The sequence below is a fragment of the Mus musculus genome, chromosome 6 (genome assembly GCF_000001635.26).
Source record: "Mus musculus strain C57BL/6J chromosome 6, GRCm38.p6 C57BL/6J".
NCBI lineage: Eukaryota > Metazoa > Chordata > Mammalia > Rodentia > Muridae > Mus > Mus musculus.
In genome coordinates, this window is record NC_000072.6 from 51995898 (window position 1) to 52014509 (window position 18612).

The 18612-nt window shown below is 39.6% G+C and overlaps 1 protein-coding gene across 1 annotated transcript in view; it reads right to left on the reverse strand.

Moving 5' to 3' along the window:
* The window catches only part of Skap2 (src family associated phosphoprotein 2), a 153385-nt gene extending 136733 nt beyond the window's left edge, over positions 1-16652 (reverse strand). Inside the window, exons 1-4 of the mRNA NM_018773.2 lie at positions 16438-16652; positions 7753-7858; positions 7184-7209; positions 120-227 (exon numbers count right to left, since the gene is read on the reverse strand). Coding sequence (NP_061243.1) covers positions 120-227; positions 7184-7209; positions 7753-7858; positions 16438-16504 — 307 coding nt within the window. The 5' untranslated portion in view covers positions 16505-16652. The remainder of the gene's footprint in view (positions 1-119; positions 228-7183; positions 7210-7752; positions 7859-16437) is intronic.
* Between the last annotated feature and the right edge of the window lie 1960 nt (positions 16653-18612).

Sequence of the window (18612 nt, forward strand, 5' to 3'; positions counted from 1 at the left end):
TTAAAGCTGAGGTCCCCCAATTCCACACTTTCTGCTTCCTGTTAAGCCCACTCCCTCGACATGCGGCAGATCTGTATGACATTTCCAAGAGGTATATTCTAGGAGAGGATGTCACATACCATCAGAGGGGCCATCATCATCTTTATCGTAGCGCTCTGAGGCTAAGGAAATCGTGTCTGCAGGCCCAGCAAAGGGATCGTCATATTCATCGCCGTCCTCAGCATCACCTGTAAAGGAAGCAGAAAAAAGCCTCCTATGATCTGCCCACTGGAAATAGGGATAGCCTGCCATACGAGGTCAGTTTGACCATTAAATTCCACCACTGCAACAGAACACACACACACACACACACACACACACACACACACACACAAACCTATTTAACTAAGTAAAACCACGTCTGACATTATTCTATATGAGTTGTAATATAAATGACTTAGTAAATACTTTTAAAGGTCATCAGACAACTGCTTACTTATGACCCAAAAGAATTTAGTCCCAAGACCAAGGTTTCTAGAAGTTAAAAAAAAAAAAAACTAAGCAAGACCAATAAGATAATGAGAATAACAAGAACTGAAAAGTGGAAAGAGCAACTGAGAAAATAATTCAGGTACTCCCCTTACTTATGCAGTCGTCTGAAACCTGTAATGAGGGGCTGACTAGGAAAAGCCCAGGAATACAGTTTCCATTAAAAGTCATAGGATTATGTTTGATAAAAGGAGTTACATTTTCAAAAGCAGGAATTCATTAAGCATAAAATGCTTTAAGAGTCATATAATCCCTCTAAATTCAAACACAATAACCTACAAACCTTTCCCGTTTTCACACAGTGGTTTCAATCACTGGTTTCATGTGAGAGCCTGTTTCCTACTTGATTCTCAAATCCTCGGATGCTTTGTTAGGGCTTTTTTTTTTTTTTTTTAATGTGTTTGCTTTACATATTTAATCCCCATGATAAGAGCTTTGGGGTATTTTCCCATGTACTTGACTAAAATATTTTTTAAATGAATTAGCTATTTGCTAAGCTCAGTTATACATTTATTTTTCTTATGAATTCAACAGTGTAGAAAAACATATGCTTAATAGTATACTAACTGGTAACAGTTTAAATTATCTGCTATCAGTTGAAGGATGTTTGGTAAAGGGACATGTACATCCTTTGGCATCCATCTGATGGCTTCTTCTTATTTTTCTAAACATTATTAATAGAGGCTGCCTCTTTCAAGATAATATTGCCTACATAATTTAAAATTAAATGTTAATTTCTATTTCTTTATGATTTTGCTATTTCGTGTACAACCATCACCCTTACCCTCAAAACTGTAAAGATGGTGACATCCTCATGAAGACAGACACCTATCTCATCATCCTTGGCAATTCTGTCACTGATGCACTAAATATGGTAATATGTTTGCAATCAAAATTCCAAGGACTGCATATAGATGCTGCCACCTCTTTAGAACTCATCTTTCTCAAGACATTCAAAGTACTTTCCAGGACATTAGAATGTCTCTCTTATACATAAAGTTTTGATTTTAAAAGGAGCCTCGAAAAATACTTTTGAAATATTCTGAACATGATTGATTGTACATGGAATGTAAAATAAAGATCACAAAATTCTCAGTTACTTTTAGTTGCCTGGCCTATTTCTGTTTGTTTGTTTGTTTGTTTGTTTGTTTTCGAGACAGGGTTTTTCTGTGTAGCCCTGGCTATCCTCGAACTCACTTTGTAGACCAGGCTGGCCTTGAACTCAGAAATCAGCCTGCCTCTGCCTCCCTAGTGCTGGGATTAAAGGCGTGCGCCACCACGCCCGCTGTGACCTATTTTTAATGAAGTAAGAATTGTTATAATATTGATTCTCTAAGGACTCTTCATATTACACACTAGACAATAAACCTTGCTAAAGTTTTAAGGTATCAGGACACTTTATGTACATTTCCAGGACTTAGCATTCAGTATGTTAGCTACTATAACTACAAAACCACTAAAGCTAATGAACAGAATGGAATCTGGACAGTCAGGCTTAATCCTCACACGCTACATGGGAATGAACAGATGAATTAAAACTTTTTTTAGAGTTTTGAAAATCAATAGTTAAACTTTTGATAAGGCTATTGTCTATTTTAATGTATGTGATCTTACACACATGGACTCATATACCAATCTATATTCAATGTATATGATATATATAACAAAGATTATAAACACTGTAACATCAAAAACATTTAATATAAGAAAATATATCCTATAAAAATCTGTCACTGACATGTTGAAGACTTCTCTAGTTTTGTTTTTTTTAATATATACTTTTATGTTACTATTAAAATTAAATTGTCTTCAATTTACCTATTATAAAAACTGAAATTGATTGAAAGGATGGATTTTTAAAATTGGTGTGATATTTGTATTTACCAAAGACAAGCTAAATTACATACTGCTACAGGACTGTTTACTACCGGCCCGCACACCACCTCCTGCCACCCCTCTCTGATCCCAAGAACTGCTCTAAATGTACGGGAATCTACACAGCATCTGTGCGGGAAACCTATCTTTTTAAAAGTGCATTATATTGAAAAACACTACTTTTCAGCATGGCTTTACTGCACTGATGATCCATCCCTTTACCCTCCTCTGAGTTTGTTTTCCAACCATTTCCTCAACCAATAAAGAGGATAAGCTGTTCTCCTCTGAGGATCTTTAACTGAACACAGGGGTCGCTGTTGAGTAGCACACAGCATCTTTCCTCCCCAGGGCTAAGTATCTATAGCTATACCTACAAAGGATTCTATGAATTAAAAGAAAAACGTTCAATGTGTGTTTATGTAATAAAATACTGAACTCCGAATCAACAATGGGCATCAGGTAAAAGTATCCAATACAATTTACAGACATAATTGAAAGCATTACAGACTAATCAGACATCTAAAAGAAAAGCATGCTCAAATGTAATGTCTGCAGAGTCATTAGTTGGCAGTCATTCTATTACAATCACACATAATGTCCATGGTGCCTTGAGCCTGTGCCAATGACAACAGCATAAATTTTGCATCTCATTTCTGTGGTCATAAAATTAATGATCAGTTTAAAAATACTTCTTTGTAAAAGTTATTGCGCAAAGAAAAGACATGAATGTGTCCCTGTTATGTACTCACAAGGATAATTATGGGGTTGTTGCTCATTAATACTGTTTCTTGTTTCCCTAGAAAAGCATTTGATTTATCCCACAACTTTCAAAAGTTTAATTAACGATACAAAGTTAACCATCTAAAAGACAATGATCCAAGGCTCCCCTTCCCAGCGTTTTAGTGGCACCTTCCAGGCTTCATCGCACCACAGCAGCACAGGTCCCTGGTAACTATTTTGAAATTTATAATACTGCTAGCCACCCCTTTTCACAGGGCTTATAATCAATTACCATTTTCCTAAATGCCTAGAGATGCAGCCAACAGTGACAGCGCAGGCATGAGCTCCACCACCACTGCAGGCATTCTGCCCAATTTGTTGCTTATTTTGTTAAATAAAGTCCGATTTTAAACATAATCAGATAATCAGCCAAATATACCTATAATTTACAGTCTAATTTGTATACATATTGAAATGTTACTTGTACTTCATAAATTTGTATAACTGTTAACTTAAAGAAAATTATAACTAACATATTATTTAGAGAATAATTGTTCCTTCACACAGAGCATCGAGGACAAAATTTGGAGAGATAACTCCAAGTGAGAACAAATTAATTTCTAAATCTGTTCATTTGACCAATCTGATTTCTCCAGTACTAATACATAATAAACATATAAATTCATGCATTTACTCTGTAATTTCTTAAAGGAAGCTTAGTTCCTAAAACACTGAATGACACAAGTAAGATTTTCCTCTCATTCTTAGAAGGCCAACTTAGAGCCAACAAACAATAAACATAACTCACACCAAACTGAGGCAGAGATTCAAAATAAGGGCATCATTTCTCCGGGACTACCTTGGAAACAGGCTCCTACCATTACCGGCCCCATTATCTCAAACATGCTTTAACACCCTTGTACAAGCATGGGGAGGGAGGGAGGGAGGGAGACAGGAGGGGCGAAATGGAACTCCTTGAGTTTAATTTGCTCAGATTTCATTATGGAGTTAAGTTTCAATTGAGAATATACTATGTTAGGAAATTAAACCCAAAGACTGACTCTTCCATTAGTCTGAAGACTCCACTAGGACAAACTAAAATATATCCCCTCTTACCTAACAGTCTTGCTATTTTTACAAAGTGGCCCACTAATAAGCTTAGATAATACAAACGAGAAGGTCAAAGGAAATTGCTTTCTAAATAAATCTGTGCATATTTAACAATACTGATAGAGTTGTAAGGACAAAAATCTATTAATTGTTTTTCACAGTTAGAGGGAAAGGGACCAAAGCTGCTGCATCTAAAGCAATCCCATTTAAAAACTAGATGCTGGCCCAGCGCAAGGGCTCGGCCAGAGTACATGTCTATGCTGGCCCAGCACAGGAAGAGCCAAAGGCAGGGGGATAAAAAAAAATCTAGATTCCAATAACTACAAATTTGAAACTTATTCTCTTGAAATGGTGTACCATTTAATACCTACTTTTTAAATGACTTAGACATTTCTAAAAACTTCTTTCAAAACTGAACTTCTGAATCAAGACTAACTTCAATCCTCTTGAACAATAAAGTCACAATAGAGAAATACACTGAGAAGGACTTACTGAATATCTACTATGTGTTACGTTACCTTCTTCTGATAAATCTATAAAGGAAGCAATACCTAAATCAGTACTAACACTAATACAAGGTAAAAATTTAACTCTTTGTGGTAAGCCTAATATGTATTAGAAAACTCTAGCTAATGATTAATAATAGTCTTTACAAAAATAGTAATGTGGTAACTGCAAAAATAACTATTTTAAGTCACTTTAAGAGAACTGTGACAGAGAACAATTATAAAATAATTATGTATTATGGGTAGGATGGTGTACATCCATGATCCCAGCTCTTGGGAGGCAGAGGCAGAAAAATCCTGAGCTAGAGGCTGGCCTAGAATACAAAAAGGGATGCTGTCTCAAAAAAAATTTTTTTTATCATATAACATAATTCCAGTACACAAAGACCTGGAGCCTACAGGGTTAGGGTTCAGGAGAGCACCCGACAGTGTCAGGATATATTGCAACTATGATAGTAGCATTAGTTACCCATCTTGCTCAAGAGTTCCAGAGTCACGGGGACCTTATGAAGAGGCAGTGTTTCTAATGAATAACAGGGACTATACCAAGCTCACTGTTTTCTGTCTAAATTCAAATCCTTTTTTTACTAAAAATGAAGGCATTTAGATAAACAACTGATGATTATTCTAAAGTTACAACTTGACAAAACTCAATGGGGAATCTATGCTCACAGAGTAGAGATCTTTTGAAAAAAGATGCATGCTGGGTAACCACTTTGCAACCATTAAATCTGTGTCCTTTACTAGTCCTAATAGGCTAGAAAATAGTCTTTTTAGAACAAAACTAAATATATTGTGAGGGTGTGATGGCATAAAATTACTCAGCTTCTCATATTTCTCCAAGGTATACATCTAATTTATCCACAGGCTTACTTTGTGCAGGCGCTCTCAGTGATTAGTTAACTCAATTCAGCAGTATTGAGCTGCAAATGACTTATTCAGAGGCAAATGATTATGGGGAAATCTCTGAATTCCACATTATTTGAACTCTTATTCTAAGCTCATTTTTCAATTTCTATCAAATACTGTATAAACTTCCATACTCTTTGGAGACAAAGAATGTATCTCAGTAATGTAATTTTAATATCCACACACCTGAACAAGTTCTAAAACAGAATCCCAAAGGGAAAGCTTGCAATTATACAATGGCTTCCCATTACCATGCCTTCTTAGCTTAAAATTGTTTAATGTCCAAATAATTAAGCCACAATGAGAGTTCAGCAAATACTCAGTGCAACAATATACGCCTTTTAAGAAGAGGTAAGACCTGGTATCTATTATTTCCTCACAAATAATGTATTATATTTTTAAAAAATCATCATCAAAATGTATAAGCCCATTTGTGCATTCACCTAGGTAAATGCAATAGGATTAAGGCCAAGTTTAAGACTCCCTGAGGCACACAACTGCAAGGACTAGGAAGGAGGAGACTTTGCCTGCTCTTGTCTGCATTTTAGTATGGCAAAGCTTCTCTTAGCTCACTTGGATCACACCGATCCTGACAAGGGACTGTGAAAGAAACTGTTAACTGCCTTGAAACTGAGGCTGTGTGGGGCTAAGAACTTGGTGTCCTAAAAGCTGTGGCTGGCCTCTCACTGCTGACAGCTCAGACGGGGGATTAATGTTAGGACCCAGTTAGAAGGTGCCACACTATTTTCTTGTCCAGACTTAGAAACTAGTTCCACAGATTAGGGGACCTCACGTTGTTATCGTCATACTAACCTTCACAAGCTGAAGGCCATGAGAGTGAATTAGCACCTTAGAGAGAAGGACAGTGTGCAGGTCCTCTCAAAGGACTCAAACTGTGAAGAACCTGGAAGCTCCAGTGCTGAGCAAGTGTCTCAAGTCTAAAGGAAATCTGTCAGCTCGCCAGCACTACCGCATACCTCAAAAACAATGAAACCAAATGCCCATCTCTAACAACGTCTAAAATACACATTTATTCCAAACAAAAGAACCAAAATAAAGATTGGCATTTATTTATCCTGTCAAATAAAATTCGTACCAGTTTTTACCCATCCTTTAAAATCATGACCTATAGCTCATGGGAGTGTCTTGCTTAGCACGTGACAATCCTGTGTTCCATCTCCAATGCCACAAAATCCCAAAGCACCTGCACCCCGTAAGACAATCCCTGTTGTGTGAGAGGGCAAGAGGTGACAGCTCGCTGGGGTCAGCTGAGCCCTGGCGGAGCTGTAAGGGCATGCCTGTACTTCGATTCCTACCGCTAACAAACAGGACCTAAGACTAGGATTCTACACAGAGAATTCTAGATCCGTTTCTCAATATTCCTCTCAGCAGGGGGAGCTAGCACTCTCATCTTGAAGGTCTAAACACATACCATGGAACTTAAAATTTTGATTCCAACTATAAAATTTCAGAACGGTGAGACTACCCTTTTCAAAATCTCCACCAAAGAAAATTATTTAAGATTTGAAATTTACCTTTGTCTTGAAATTCCTGAAGATAGCTGCAAAAATAAAGAAAAATCAAGGCAAGGTCTAATTAGTAACAATATTTCAAATCCAAACTCTGTATTACAAACATACATCTAGAAAAAAAAACATTTTCTGTCCTGAAATGACAATTCCTAAAGGCTTACAGAGTCATAATACATACAATTAAGTATGTAAAAAAAGAATTTTTATCAAGACCTAATAATAGAACATATCTTTATTATCTTTATTAATTTATTTGTTTACTTAATCAATGCACTAAACATTTAAAGGATTTTCTTTTTCAAAGTCTGGGGTATTTTCCACATAGATATTAAAATTTCCAAATATGTCCTCAGATGTTCAAAATAAATGCTTAGCATTTTGCTAGCATACTTAGAAAAAAATATATAATAATCAACAAAAAGGATTATCTACATTTGAAAATATTATAGTGGAAATATATTCTGTCCTTTAAAAGTACTTAACATTAATAAACCAGAACACAAAACTTAACTCCATAATAAACATTAATTACAGAGTTATTTCCAAGTAGTAATAAAAGGCAAATGACTTACACAGACTTTACATCTTTTATCTTCTTAATGAGAGATTCTCTCTTTTCCTTGGCTTTCTTGGATAAATTTTCTCCTTTCAGTGTGTCTGCCACAAATGTTTCAACATCTAAACCATGAAATATAAAAACAGTATACAAATTATAGAAAAGAACCTTTCTGTGTGAAGACAAATAGGTCAGTGATTGTTTCTACACTTAAGTGTTAATATCTGTGCAATCTATGGTAGTTATTTATCAGTCCAAAGCATAGCAGTTGAAGTACAGTTAAAAAACTAAGTTGGACAAATCAGTTCACCACTTAGCTAAATAAAATCTGTATATTGTACGCATGCTTAGCACAGCACATGCTATTCGGATGTTTGACATCATTAAACTAGGAAGAAACACACAAGTTTTAATAAACTACCATGACCCATAACACAAATTCTCTTCTGCAAAGCAAGCGGAAAGCTTTTATGCGCGTGCTACTGTCGCTTTATAATTATTTTTTAAGTTGCCCTAAGAACCAGTCACAGCATTTTATAAAGATAAGCTAAAAGCCTCTGATAGCACTTTGCTTTCCCCAGTATCATCTATTTTCAGGAACACATAATATCTAATGCTTAGAAGAAAAAATTAATCCCCTTTTTTTCCTAATCAAGATTCTCAAAAACTATCCTCCTCCTTGCTACCTGCCCCACCCATGCTGGCTACCCTCAAGTGAGAAGACACCCAGTTGTCCTTTGCTTCCCACCCTGCTCTTAGCTACCTGGAATACCATAGTTGAATAGAGAAGTGAGAAAAATGGGTTCTTCTACTATGAAAAAATACAGAGTCCAAATATAGCTTTGTATAACATTTCCCACAGCCTCTTCTGAAATTTCAGTAAACTCCTAAATATTGTGTTGGCTGACTCCTCTCCTATAAAGTTCCACGAAGTCTTTGCTGCTTTGACTCCTAGACATCCATTATTATTGTTCATAAAATATTGGATAGCTTACTGACACATATTTTATTTTCAGAATTTCATGGCTCACTTTAAAATATCTCTTAGAGAATTACATTAAAATGTTAGACAAATCACCCACAGCCCACACCAGAAAGATGTGTGACTTACTTTCTTTTTCCCTAACGACTTTGTCTCCTAACTTACAGTGATAAAAAGATCAAAATGTAATATTACACATAAGTACTAAAAAGTGCAATAATCTCAATTGTATTCATATTTAACCATTTAAAACCTACTATATAACCTAGAATCTAATCAATTTTAAATTCCTGATTATAGAAAGTATTTTGCTCCAATGAGGAACATGGATGAAGCTGTTACAGACTCACAATAAACGCATATTTTTTTGCTAAGCCAATAATACAAGGAAAAAATAAGATTAAAACATGAAACAATCTCTTAACAGCAAGTATATGTTAAAAGTAAGTATCAAACGAAATGAAAGCAAAATGTCCTGGCTCCTCTTTCCTTCTGTGGCCCCTAAAATATGGAGGAAAGAGGCAGAGGCAGAGGCAGAGGTCAGCAGACCTGGGACAAATTCTCATGTGGGTTCAAAAGAGTAAAACTTGAAGCAGCAGCTTCTACCCACAGGAGTAGGAGCAGGCCACCTCTGGACAAGCCGACTGTAGCTGAAAGAGATCATTGGCTTCCCTAGTATCCATCCATACAGTAACTTTTTAAAAGTGGACAAGAAGTAGCAGGCTACTGCAGCGAGCCCTCCCCAACCCACCCTATACTTGCAAGACTCACAGACACATAGACTGGTGAACAGTCGGCTTAATGTTATTTTCATTCAATGTTTGTCTTTAATTCCCTCTTCCACGAGTATTTAATTGCCTATTTTACATTTTCATTATGCAATCCCAGTTTAAACAAACAGGATCTATTTTCTATCTCCGTAAGCAATAACAGAACAAATTACTGCCCACGAGTTATTTCTTTAAAAGGTCATTTCAGTTTTATAAAAACTCAGAAAACCACCACAAAGACGCTGCATGTTCAACTTGCTGTTTCCTAAAAGCCTACCCAATGTGTCTGGAAAATGGGACCCCATCCCTCTATTTTGAGAAAACGTTTTTTTGAAAAAGTGCAGGAAAAACCCGAATTTCTCAAGGGGAGGCCTAGGTATGGAAAAGGTCTATACTTTTAAAGCGACACGTTTAATATATTTATTCCCAAGCTTTTTCCTAGAAAATGCTTTACTGTTAGGACGAGTTTTCCAAACATTGGCTTTCTCGATAATTCTCCAGAAGGATACAGGGAACAAACTGCTTTGCTGGGGGTGGTGTTTAACGAGAATTTTAGCTGGGAAAAGCTGCAATAATCTGGATTGTTGGTTGCCAATAGACTTGGTTGGTATTTAAGCTTTTGAAGTCTTAAAATATACAGTGAGTCAGATCTAACGGATGAAGTACGCCAGCCTGCGCTGGCAGCAATAGCGGTACTGCGCAGCTTGCCGACTTTTCTCCCTGGCGCTTTTGCCAGCCCTGGAACAGGGATCACGGACCAGGCTGTCCTGGGGTGCCCCAGCCTTGCCCCCCAGAAACCAGCCCAAATCCAGCCTGCCTTAAACCTCCGGCTCTTGTCCACGTAGCTGGGAACAGAGAGCTGGGCACAGAGCAGCTGAGTTTGGGACAGCCACGCTAGACAAATGGGGCTGGATCTGTGGCTTTGTACCTCAAAGCCAGAGTAATATTTCAAAAGGCAGCAATAAAACTCTTGGGTAAATCAAGCGCTCCTCTGGCTGGTTGGAAAAGAGATTTGAAGCTTTTTATTGTGCTCTAAATAGCCCTGCAAATGGTGAAATAGCCTGCCGCGGTGAGCTAGCAAGCCGCCATGGCCCTTTTTTACCTTCCTTTAGAGGTCGTGTCCTCCTGTTCATATGTAGATTTCCCTGACTCCTTTCTGTAATTCCGGGGAACTGGTAATTTGACTACAGGAAAAGGTCAGCCTGCGCAGGCTGGCCCCTAAGCCCAGGGACTGAGACTCCCTTTTTCTCCGAAAGAGAGGTTTTATTTTACCCACGGGCGCCAGCCACGAAAGAGCGGGATTGAGGGGTGGGAGGCGGCTACTGGGCTTATGCCAATAAGGCCTGGAAAAGAGGGTGCCACCAACGCAAAAGACCGATGGGGCACCATCAAAGGCCGCAGGTCACACAGCCTGCATCTAACGGAAGCATCACCTCCACTCCCATGGGCATCAACTGCAAGGTAGCCACAGGAAAAAGTTATCTCGGTCACAGTAAACGGGGTGGTAAGTTTTTGCTCCTGTTACACCTTAACTTTGTCAAGAGTAAGCCATCCAGTGGGAACAGCTGTAAAAGTCTGGGGCAAGGCAGCTGACAGATCAGATTTACAACTGCTTTGTCCATAAATGTTAAGGTCTGAAAACACAATGAAAAGATGACGTGTTCTGAGAGCCCAGCAATCCTTGTGCAGCTACATCAGAGAATCACTCAGCAGACAACTGACCCCTGAGAAGTGAGCACTTAAACACCCTGCCCACTGAGTCTCCTTTCTGTTTTCTTTTTCTTTATACACGTGAACCCCTAGAAAAACTGCCACCCTGCCTTCCTTTAGACTGAGTGAGGACAAGTATCACACTCACACACACACACACTCACACACACACACACTCACACACACTTTTTTTTAAAACCATCTTCCATGGTAATCCAACAGTAAAAAGGTACAGGAACAAAAGTCTTCCAATGATAAACTCCTCCACGAGGCAGTCAGAATTCAGCACCTGTCCTCACAAACCCCTACTCTGGAACAGCCTAGAAGACCTGCAGCCTGGAGGTGAGAACAAGGCAACCTCCCTCTTCTCTCTACCTAACACACACACACACCTCTGTGCTGACCTGAATCTGCCTAAAGGAGAAAGCAAGAACTGGCTGGGGGGAGCCACCGTTTGCTGAGTCTCACATCAATAAAATAACTGTAAAGACCAACCCTGGTCCCCCAGATGGCTTTACTATTTAACCCCACATGTCTCCCTACTTTATGGTGGGAACCAGATTTTACTTTGTTCAATGAGCTGTCAGTCACCCCAACTTAATGTGTTAACTTAAAGCCTACACTTTCAGCTGCCATCAGAACAGAATCACACTTTCTGTTAAAACAGGGAATGAATGGTCTGACCAAACAGCTACTGAGGAAAATATAAAAATCAATTCAGCCGGGCACATGCAGATCAATGGAGCAAAACACCCAAAGTTGGAAACTGGCTAATTGAAAATTTATTGATTGTTCTAGCCAATGCCTTCCCCTGAATTACCTTGCACTTTCGCATGTTACTGCTGAACTGTGGACTTTTAAACATGACAAGAGACATGAAGAAGCACAGATCACCGAGTGCAAGGGGTGAAGCAAATCTGAGTTTTATAATCCAGTCTGCTACAAAATTCTCAAAACTGGCGATACAAGCTAAATGGTTTATTATGATAAAAGGCTGGGCTGTTGAAAGAGAAGCCTGGCCATCTTTCACCCTCTTTAGGTTTATCTAATCAAAATCTTTTCACCACACACTTCAAAGAAACCACAGTGAGTAACACAGCGTCTGAGATTTACACTATTCCCACCCACCACTGGGTAGCACCTAATGTAATGTGTTCAGAGTGTGATTGGAAGAGAAACGTAAGCTCAGTAGGATGAAAAAGATAGACTTGGCTTTAATTGAAAAGGACAAACTAAATAAATAATGAGGATATAAAACCTAGCCTGTGCCACTTTTATCACCCATATATGACACTTAATATTCAATTTATGGGCAACAACTGAACTGTGTTTCAAACCACCAGAGCCTTTCCCTCCTCTTGTGTCCTTACCTTCTCTCTACAAGCACTTCAAGGCGAGAATCAGCAGAGATAAACATAGTCGGAAAGTTCATTTTTTAGTACAGTTAGATGTTTTGAAAGAAACTAATGCTGATTAAGATTACATTAACAATTTAAAATGCACATACTTTCAAGAGCCTTACTTAGTAATCCAAGGAAAAATACTTTCACTGGAAAGCCATGCTAACATAGCCCCCAACAAGAAAAGAAGGTGTTTTACCCTTAAGTAAATAGATAAGTAATTTTCCTAATGCTACTTCTTCATTTACAGATACTATTTGACCCAGACAAAATCTCTATAACATCTGGACCCTTGATTTGCAAATGCATATCCGTATTTGTAGAAGGAAGGCTCTTAGAGGTGCCGTAGGTTGATCTCACTTCCAGACCCAATGTTCTCTTATCGACTTGATCCTCATTAGTTGCTGCTGCCAAAATAGGGAGGCTTGTCCTGGCTCTGTGATAATCCAGGTACTTAGAAGAAGGTGGCTACTGGTGACTCAGTAGGTGGCACTCTTCCCTTTGCATACTCAGCCAGGGCTCCAGGAGGAAGCTATGAACACCAGATATACCATAAATAATTCTTACAAGGAAAATAAAGCTAAAGTGGTGACCAAATTATAAACAGGAATTGGAAAGGTGAGAAACAAGCCATAGTGCACTTGGCATTGAAAAACCCTACCTTGGTTTCAACTGAATTGCATTCTTTATCAAATGCCCCAAACAGTGTGATCTATTACACTGTGTGAAGGAGGTGAAAGGAAAAAAAAAAAAATGTCCTGGAAATCCCCAGTAGGGGGAAAAGGCAATATTTCTAACCAAAACTGCCATCTGAACAAATCTCAAGGTCACCTTGCTAAAACCATATAGTCACTTTCTTATGGCTTGTTCAATTTGGTTTTAATTTTTCAGTGCCCCAACGGTTATTTTCTTCTAACAGTGGTTTCATTTTCTAATTTATTAAAAAGGTAACACTTCCCGCTTAAAATCTGTTGATATGATATGAATGGATGAAAATGAGTGCAAATATCTGATTGCGAACTCCTAGCAGCCCCGTCCTTCCAGGGTGATTAGACCAGCAAGCGCTGCAGGCAGCAGGCAGCACTCCCAGGGCTGTTCACCTTCTGCCTGCCAGAGGAGCGCCCACATAAATCAAGGCCATGCTTGCTATTAGTTCTAGTCAAAATATTTGGGTATAAGGTAAGATTAAATGGCCAAGGCTTGGGGCTATCCTTTGGTTTGAATTATCCAGGATAAACCTGTTCTTTCATTGTTTGAGAGTGGGGGGTGTCAAAGGTTGATTCAACAAAATTTTATATAAACTGTACTAAAAAGGAATAATTTAACATTTATTTTTTAAAAAAATAAAGGCATTTAATTTTTAGTACATTGATTCCATAAAAAATATAACTGTTCAAACTATTATACTGTCATTCTTTCAAGGATATTACTAACTAAGAGTTGGGAGTAGTAACTTTATTTTTGCATTTCCATTCAGTTACTTTTTTAAAGGAAAGGCATGAAAAGAGGACAAATATTGAAATGGTAGTGAAAAGCTACTGTAATCAAAAAGCCAAACAATGACAAAGAAAAATCATGATTACAAAAAACCATAAATTTGAGCACCTATCTCAGCAAACACTTGTGTGGCATCTGATGATTTACATGACGAGCATAGGAAACATAAAGTGAGATTATTTTCTTTCTTGTAAAAGCAAAGGACTTGAAACTCCTGTAAAGGTTGGTTTCTAACTAATTCACACTGTGCCATGCATTTTAAGAGCCTTGACTGCTTACAGCTACCAGGATCCATATCTCTTCTTCAATTTAAAAAAGAACGCACTATCTTTATATCTATATACCATAGAGCTATGACAGCAATACCTCTAAAATCCAAGTCAATGCAATCACTTTGTTATAACTTTATACTTCTAAATTGTACCATGCACTTTCTCCCAAGAACACCTGAGTGATGGACTTGCCGTCATCCTGCCTCCCCAGAAGATTCAAGGGACAAGTGACTACTGAGAGCCTCTAAGGATGTTAATTACACAAAAAATCTTAACAACTTTCTTTGAAAGCTTGTTTAACGTTGTTTTAAGCCATGAAGACTAGCTCACTTTCCTCTATTCCTTTACCATAGATCACACCCACGAGCTAAAAACATCTCCTAAGAATAAAATGTAAAGCTAACTTGTAATCTGCAAAGTTATTATTTTGATATTTGTTTCTAATCCCTCATGTATTTTAGAAAAAACTAATTTCAAACATTATGCTAGTCCAACCTCTAATTTAAAAGATGGCAGAACTACACAGGAAGTTAGGATTAGCAGGTAAATGTATAATCCTGCTCTCTTTACAGGATACAGGAGAGAGCGAAAACAGTCTGTAATCTGTGAGGGTCAGTGGGTGACGGCTGTTGTAGTCATACAACATAGGATGTTGGAAGAGTGACTGTGGGTCCAAGCTTTAGAAGCAAAACCGGGTTGTTATTTTTTTTAATTACAAATATGGACAACCTAAAAACGATGACATTTCTGGAACAAAACATTTTTCTGATCTAATTATTAAGATATTTTTCTAAACATGCAATTCCTGCATTGCCCCTCCCGCCACCCCATAAAATGTTAACTGTAATGAGACCAAACTGGTACTCCTCTAAGCTCTCATATAAGAAACTAAAACATTTCCTTAAATCAGCATCGACAGTTCTTTCATCATTTCTCTTAGTGCTATCCATGAATGATGAGAAGCATTTCTCAGAGTGACATAGCACACCCTCACCCTGCATCATGTTCATACAAACACAAGTCTCCATCCACACATAATGCAAACAACCCAACAGCTTAACAAGGTATTCTATGATGCTTGGTCTCATACTGTTGCAACTGTAACTTACTAGTTCAAATGTACCTTTTAGAGGACATTGTTTTTAACGATTAAAACACACAGTTAACAGCACAGGCATCTAAGCGAAACTTTTTAATCCATGATCTATATTGAAAGGAATGTTTTAGAGACAACCAAACTAAAATTATTCCATTTCCAGATGTTAGCATCTACAAGACAAAGTATATGGTGGTATCTAAGACCATCAGGATAGGTGAGACTTGTGATACTCTAAAAAGATGTATTTTTTATTTTGTGCAGAACTATCGAGCTTTTCTTGATGCTTAGTGGAACTACACACCTCCAGACATTACTGACCTAACTGAGGAACTGAGGAACCGCATTTCAACTCCTACAAGTAAGTTCCTATAAATGGGAATGTAAAACCAAAAAGGGGAAGATGAGGTTGCAAAGATGAAGTTCCTTGATCACATGATACAGGAAGTAGGAGTTTTAACACAGCCTTCCTTTTTCACTTTTAATAGTTACTGAGGCTTTAGAAATAGTGGCTATTTGAAAATCGGGCACCCTTCAAAACTATAAACATGTTTGGCCTGACTGTTCAAGAAAATGGGGGTGGGGTTGGAAATAGTGCCTTTTGGCCTCCTAACTCCCAACACCTGCGGCCCTGCAGATGCACCTGCATCCTTACTGGCCAGGCCACCCAGGCAGGACCTAGTGCTTGGACTTCTGCTTTCGCAGTTCTCAAACATGCATTCATCAACATTTGCTGTCCATCTCCCGCCCTCACATTCCGGTCTTCATGAAACGCATAACTGTCCGGCTGTCCAGGGAGGATCAGCACATTTCAGCATACACGCCCACTCCCTTCTAGTCCCGACATCCCAGTCCCCCTATACGGCCCGCCCCCCACCGTCCGCATAGGGTGAGGGCTAAGCGCTTCTGTCCCTGTCGGCTCGCCGTCCCCGCGCCCCCGCCCCTAGCGTCACCGCCCCCTTCCCGCTCTTTACCTGCCAACAGGTTCCTAATTTCCTCAGGGAGAGGGCCGGGAGAAGAGGTACAGCTGGGGTTGGGCATGATAATGGCTTGGACCTAGACTCGCAATAGCGGTCCGAGTAAGCACCGAGAGGCTACGACTCCGGACACGGCCCGTCCGAGACTGCCAACAAGGAAGTCACTAGCTCTCCAGCCAGCGGTCGCTGGACGCCGGGCCCTGCCCCCTCCCCGCCCGGGAGAATTGGGCGGGGCTATGGGTGAAGGGGCGGGGAGACCGGCCTTAAAACCTGACTGCGCTTGCGTAGACCTTGCTTTCTGACTGTCCGAAGAAAGCGCCTCCGGGTAGACCACGCCCACACACAGCCGGGAAGGCCACGCCCATACGCGGAAGCGAGCAGGAGGCGAGGCCTCCGAAGGAAGGGAGCGAATTGGAGCTGTGTCACCTGACCGGCCCTTGAAGCTCGTCCGCGCCATTTTCGTTACTGGTATGTCAGCCACACCTCTCTTTCTCCAGGATTCCGGAAAATAAAGCCTCCGCAAGGCTTACGCACTTTCCCTTTAAGGGGTCATCTAAATACTGGTCTTTTCCACCAAGGTTTAAACCCCCGTCTGGTAACCCACCAAGAAGTTTCTACCATTACCCCCCAACTAGCATGGCTTTCTTTGTCCCACTAGATGAAGGTAACGGAGTCCCATTTTCCGCCAATCCTTCCTGAGAGTCTTAGTCCTAAAACGGCGGAGCGTTCTGATTGGCGCTGACATTACTTTCCTACTTATTCTTGGTGTGGTTGATTTCTCTCGCTCTGACGGAATTAGTTCTAGATAATATCCTTTTAGGGTCAGGCACCTGAAATGTGCCAGAAAGCCACCTGTACCGTTGCCCGCTCTAAGTATTTTTTAATTGCAAATAGTGGTTAGAACAGGGAAAATATAAAATTTACTTCAATCTAGTCAGCAAAGGTTGAGTCTTTCAATATTACACGTTTACACTTAAAATCCAAAAAGTTCTGGGTCCTTTAGTCTTTAAAATGGGTGGTGTGTGTGTGTGTGTGTGTGTGTAGAAATGATAATTACATTCAAGTGCCATCAACCTTTACAATCCATTAAAACCTACTGTGTAGACATATTTGTCATGTAGATGACGCTACCAGAGCTACTTAAATACAAAAGAGGATGATACGAGTCTTCAGAGAGGAACTGACAAGGGAAAACATTTTGAATGTAAAGTGTGTATTTAGTTAAAAATATGCTTGGAAAGGTGGCTAATGATACACATCAAGTTGCACCTTCCACTTTCCTTTGCCAGGCACATCATTTTCAAAATGACATCTGAATATCACCTACCTACATTGGTAGAAACAAACAGTGGTTTGTTTGTTCTTATTTCTCCTAAGTTGTGCTCAGAATGTTGTGTCAAAGCTCCAATCAGGAGTATGTTTGTAGGAGGCACAGTATGGTGTGGGGGAAGGGGGTGTCTCTGTGAGACATGCTGAGATACCAGCACAGGAAAGTATAGTATAGAATATTTTGGGCATGGGGAGGGGAATTGAGTGGAGACAGAGAAAAGCAGAGAGAGGGGGAGAGGAGGGGAGAAGACAGGAGAGGAAAGGAGAGGAGAGGAGAGGAGAGGAGAGGAGAGGAGAGGAGAGGGGAGGGGAGGGGAGGGGAGGAGAGGCAGGCAATAAGCATGTGGAGAGCACAGGGAGGGGCATGGAGAGAGAGGGTAAGGAGCAGGAGCAATAGAAGAGAAGGGAGCAAGAGAGAGAGGGAGAGAGAAGGGGGGCAAGCAGCCCCTTTTATAGTGAGTCAGGCACACCTGACTGTTGCCAGCTAACTGTGAGGCGGAGCCTAGACTAAATGCCAACACATGTACCCTGCAGCTTTCTCCTCCTCCTTCTTCTTCTTGTTCTTCTCCCTCTCCCCCTCTTCCTCTTCCTCTTCTTCTCCATTTATCTATTTATTGTTTTGTTTTCAAGACAGGGTCTCTCTGTCTTAGAACTCACTAGACCAGGCTGTCCTTGAACTCACAGAGCACCACCTGCTTTTACCTCAATGAGTGCTGAGATTAAAGGCATGTGCCACTATCCCAGCTTTTTTTTCCCCTCCAGCTTTCTTTAGACCAATGTTCTTTATACTTTAGTCGGCCTTAGAATCACAGAGAGAAGCTACTAAAATGTGGAGCCTAAAGT